The sequence below is a fragment of the Pygocentrus nattereri genome, chromosome 5 (assembly GCF_015220715.1).
Source record: "Pygocentrus nattereri isolate fPygNat1 chromosome 5, fPygNat1.pri, whole genome shotgun sequence".
NCBI lineage: Eukaryota > Metazoa > Chordata > Actinopteri > Characiformes > Serrasalmidae > Pygocentrus > Pygocentrus nattereri.
The window spans coordinates 1037516-1042515 of record NC_051215.1 but is presented as its reverse complement, the minus strand read 5'-3'; the positions used below and the strand labels follow the sequence as shown (position 1 = coordinate 1042515).

The following is a 5000-nucleotide window of genomic DNA, read 5'->3' as shown; positions in this document are numbered from 1 at the left end:
CTGTACTGGGAGGAGTTCCGGCTGTACTGGGAGGGGTTCCGGCTGTACTGGGAGGAGTTCCGGCTGTACTGGGAGGAGTTCCGGCTGTACTGGGAGAGGTTCTGGCTGTATGGGAGGGGGTCTGGCTGTACTGGGAGGGGGTCTGGCTGTACTGGGAGGGGTTCTGGCTGTACTGGGAGGGGTTCTGGCTGTACTGGGAGGGGTTCTGGCTGTGCTGGGAGGGGTTCTGGCTGTGCTGGGAGGGGTTCAGACTGTACTGGGAGGGGTTCTGGCTGTGCTGGGAGGGGTTCGGGCTGTGCTGGGAGGGGTTCAGACTGTACTGGGAGGGGTTCTGGCTGTGCTGGGAGGGGTTCTGGCTGTACTGGGAGGAGTTCAGACTGTACTGGGAGGGGTTCGGGCTGTGCTGGGAGGGGTTTGGGCTGTGCTGGGAGGGGTTCTGGCTGTACTGGGAGGGGTTCCGGCTGTACTGGGAGGGGTTCTGGCTGTACTGGGAGGAGTTCTGGCTGTACTGGGAGAGGTTCTGGCTGTACTGGGAGAGGTTCTGGCTGTACTGGGAGGGGTTCTGGCTGTACTGGGAGGGGTTCTGGCTTTACTGGGTGGGGTTTCGGCTGTACTGGGAGGGGTTCTGGCTGTACTGGGAGGGGTTCCGGCTGTACTGGGAGGGGTTCCGGCTGTACTGGGAGGAGTTCTGGCTGTACTGGGAGGAGTTCTGGCTGTACTGGGAGAGGTTCTGGCTGTACTGGGAGGGGTTCTGGCTTTACTGGGTGGGGTTTCGGCTGTACTGGGAGGGGTTCCGGCTGTATGGGAGGGGGTCTGGCTGTACTGGGAGGGGGTCTGGCTGTACTGGGAGGAGTTCTGGCTGTGCTGGGAGGAGTTCTGGCTGTACTGGGAGGGGTTCTGGCTGTACTGGGAGGAGTTCTGGCTGTACTGGGAGGAGTTCTGGCTGTACTGGGAGGGGTTCCGGCTGTACTGGGAGGAGTTCCGGCTGTTGAAAGCGTCTTGGAGAGACGGACGTGTTTACGCTGCTGTAACACTGCAGCTCAAATGCGTCTCAGTTCACCTCCTGAACTGGTTTGATTGATCAGATCTGTATTGGGGGGGGTGGGGGGTCAATAATTTGTCTTGGTCTTGATAGTATTTGTACTCAGACATGAAAACGGTCAGATGTCCAGACTCAAACCCGTCCACACAGAACATCAAAGCGATTCTTCATATGACTATGTAATTAACTGTGTAATTACAGAACCGGCTAAGCAGGTAAATCTGACTTTGTGTCAATCTCCCCCTTTAATTATCCAGGGAGGCTTCCTGCAGCGCGCCTTACGCTGTTTTCACACCGGCTGCGCCGGCAGCCCGGGGGAGACTCCGGTCGGATCAAACAGGCATTAAGCCACATGTAGGCCATTTGATCGCTTTCTGGATCAAAGGATTTAAAACACACTTCTGTGGCTTTTTACGTCCAGCTGAACAAACCAAGCAGCACGGCGACTTCGCTCTCACCGCCATCTTCACGCCAGGGGGTTGCATTTCCACGGACAGTGTAAACACAGGCCAGCGGCGCGCGGCTCGGCCTTTGGCCCTGCACCTCGATCCGGCCATCGGAGCTACGTTCATATTAAGATGCTGGACGCTGGCTGAGAATAGGCCGTGAGCGCTTCCGCTCCAGAACCGCAGCCAAGGGACGAAGACCGGCTGGGGAAAAGCCACGCACTGCTACCTGATACACGGCCTGTCGCCAGCTCAGAGCGCAGCAGGAGAACAGGCCAGATTTTACGCATTACAGTGCAGAACCGTGTTAATTACGCAATTATCTCACACAAACAGCACAACCAGGTTGACTTTAGACCCTCCGGGGTTAATCGGGCGATGCCGGCCCTGTCCTGTGCCTCTGGCCTGATAAGATCGACTGGACGCGCGCAAAACCAAAATAAAGGTCATCAAATCTGGACGAGGCATTCCGGAGCCGAAGAGACGGCGTACCTTTAATAACTGACCCTGTTATACACACCTGGGTGATATGACGAGACGTGACATCACGACACGTCGTGTGATCTTTAACTGAATGATTAATCCCGTTTTGTTTGTTGTTTTTTTTAATCAACTGTTCCAATCGCGATTTAACTTCCATTCCATTCCAAAGCCCTTGGAACGACCGCAGCGCACGCTTCCCGCCTTCGGGAAGTCGCGCCACATTTTAAAAACACCACCAAAAACTTGGAAACCCGATTATTATCCGACACTTTCCAGCGAAACGGGTCTAATTTCGCCTGCTTTGTAACCTACGGCGCCGTCGGGAAGGGGGTTTCAGCGCCGACGACCCCACGATCCGCCCAATAAGGCGGAGTTCTCACGCTTTTCCACCTGGAATCAGCCGTGGATCAGGAAAGCTGATCTAATCTGACGTTTTCCCTGCAAAGCATGACGACAGAAAGGCGGTCAACTAGTACACAAACCGCGAAAGCCTTCGCATCATCACAGCTGGGCGTGCTGTGATGTTCACGATGATGATGATGATGATGATGATGATGCATTCACTCTGATTAACGCAGGCCAGTCGGGGTCACACGAGCACACAGACCTGTCATTTCTGAGTCTGGGTGAACTGTCTAGGCCTTCAGGCCATCATTATCTCCGCACACCTGCCGTAAACAGAAGCTGGAAGTTAGTAAACATAAAGGAAATCCATGTCAGTTATTCCCAGACAGGACTGGGACACGGCCACAGATGCTGCCTTGTGCCGGAACAGACATAAACAAGGGATGTGGCTGTGAAAATGAGGCCAGCTGTGGCTTCTCGCTGGAATTTTGCCGCTCCACCTTAAATGGTGCAGCAGTTACATTGTGGCGACCGAGTCGCCACAATGTAACTGCTGCACCATTTAAGGTGGAACGGGGAAATTCCAAACAGAGTGAGATCAGAAGGCAGATGCAGAAGGCATCACCCTGAAGCGCGAGCACACTCACCATGTAGAGGGTGAAGGGGAAGCAGAGCAGAAAGAGCCAGATGTAGAGGTGCAGGGCATTGACAAAGGTGTTCTGATGGGGGTCGTAGTACCATCCTCCCGTGATGGAAGCCCAGACGCCCTGTCTGAGGATCTGCAGGGTTTGGGAGCCCATATCTGCCCCTAAAATGACCCCAGGGCGGCGCCCAGCAGCCTAGCAGTCTCTGGTCATTTTTCACCACCGACTGGCCTGTAAATCCCCGCTAACCGCGGCCATCTTCTCGGCGGCTTCGAGCCTTCTCTCGGTCCTCCACCGTCCCATCACACCCCGCGCCTCCGCTGCCTTTTAAAGCGATGTGCACCACGAGCGAGTCCCTTGTTTTCGCTTCTGAACGAGTCCTTGGAAGGTGCCGATTCACGCGACTCGCTCAGAGGCAGCGGCTCGCACCGCCCCCTTATGCAAATATGCCAGTGCTGATTGGCTGCGCACGGGTTCAACGCCTGCGTTTGACTGGCGGGGAAAAAAGCGTTTTAATTTGTAATAAAATAAAAGTCCTCTGCATGACGCCTTCCAAAGACTTGGCCCCGCCCATTTTGGCTCTTTGCACGGTCATGTGGTTCTTCAGAGCGATGGAGAACGCGTGATGGTTCTATATAGATTCATTTTCTGCGTAGAACAACAAAAAAAAAAAACAAAAGGTTCTTCTATGGTATCTTTAGCAGAACGTGTGGAAGTGTTGCCCCGCCCACTTTGTAACAACACGGACACGTGTGCCTATTATGGTTCTAATAAAAGCACCAAACTGTGTAATAACTGACATTATTGATAGATTATCGGATACTGGCGTGTTGATATGCAGTGATCGGCTGCTCTATCTGGCTCCCCAGCTCTAGTATTAACACAGCCGCATTATAATGTCACTTTATAATGAAGTAAAAGCTTATTTTTATGGATTTGCATATTTGTTTACACTGCAGTGCAGCATAAATAAACCATACAGGCCACTTTGAGCAAATATAATGTAATAGCAATATAGCGTTTTCGCCAAATGTCAATTTTTGTCCTCGGTGGATCAAATAAAGCTACAGTTTTATTTCATAAACACAATTATTATTACATTTAAGTAAAGTTTCAGTGTGTGTGTTGTTTTGGTGTTTATGTAACATTATCATCAAAACAAGAGAAAAGAGCTATATATAGAGCTAAGATATAAAATAATAAAAACCCGAATTTGTTCCCCAAACCAGCGCAACGAACCGCCGTTAGCAGTAATGCTAGCTGGCTAGAATCAGAAATAAACAGGAAAGCCTTTAAAACGACTTTGTTTAGACATTATCACACCTAAAAAGAATAAATAAATAAATAAACAAACAAACAAACAAATAAATCAGACAGCCATAGTTTATTATTCTGTGACATGATTATACTGAAAATAAACACAACACTCAGTAGAAGGTAGACAAGAAATAACATTCCGTTACTTAGAAAGACAAAATAAAATTATTTACAAAAATATATATTTTTTTTTAATATTACAAAATTCGTCTAATTCGACCGGACGTGGAACAGAACGACTCAGCGAGTCAGAAGATTCGACTCAGATTAGTGCGCTGAACAAAGCGAATCGAATCGAATCGACTCGTTAAAAAGAATCGTTTTGTGCGCTTCTGACGGAGCAGAGATGAATCGGCTCGCTCGCTGCTCCGGCGGTGCGAGCTGCCCAGTCACACCTGGTTCTCGGCAGGTCGCTGCGTCATCCCGAAGCCTCAGATCAGCATCTCGGGAACATTTATTACGGAAATCTGCGTCTGTGGAGTCCAGAGTATTAATACTGTCAGTAATCACGTGAGCACGTGCAGCAAGTCAGACTAGGTTCCTTTCTGATTTCATTTATTTTACTGGCCTTTCCACGTGACCCATATGCAAATCTGATATATGACGTGTTATCATATATACATTAAGCTTTTATCCAACTTATATGAGTCACATATGGACTATCAGACACAGCAGGGCTGCTGGAGGTTTAAACACATAGAAACAAGGAGGTGGTCAGAATGA

General features: G+C 50.2%; 1 protein-coding gene across 2 annotated transcripts in view; it reads right to left on the bottom strand.

Annotated features, from left to right (window-relative positions):
- The window catches only part of pcnx1 (pecanex 1), a 73678-nt gene extending 70348 nt beyond the window's left edge, over positions 1-3330 (bottom strand). For both annotated transcript variants that reach the window (XM_037538310.1, XM_037538311.1), the window contains exon 1: positions 2964-3330. In XM_037538310.1, the coding sequence (XP_037394207.1) occupies positions 2964-3116 (153 nt within the window). In that variant the 5' untranslated portion in view covers positions 3117-3330. The remainder of the gene's footprint in view (positions 1-2963) is intronic.
- Positions 3331-5000: the final 1670 nt, after the last annotated feature.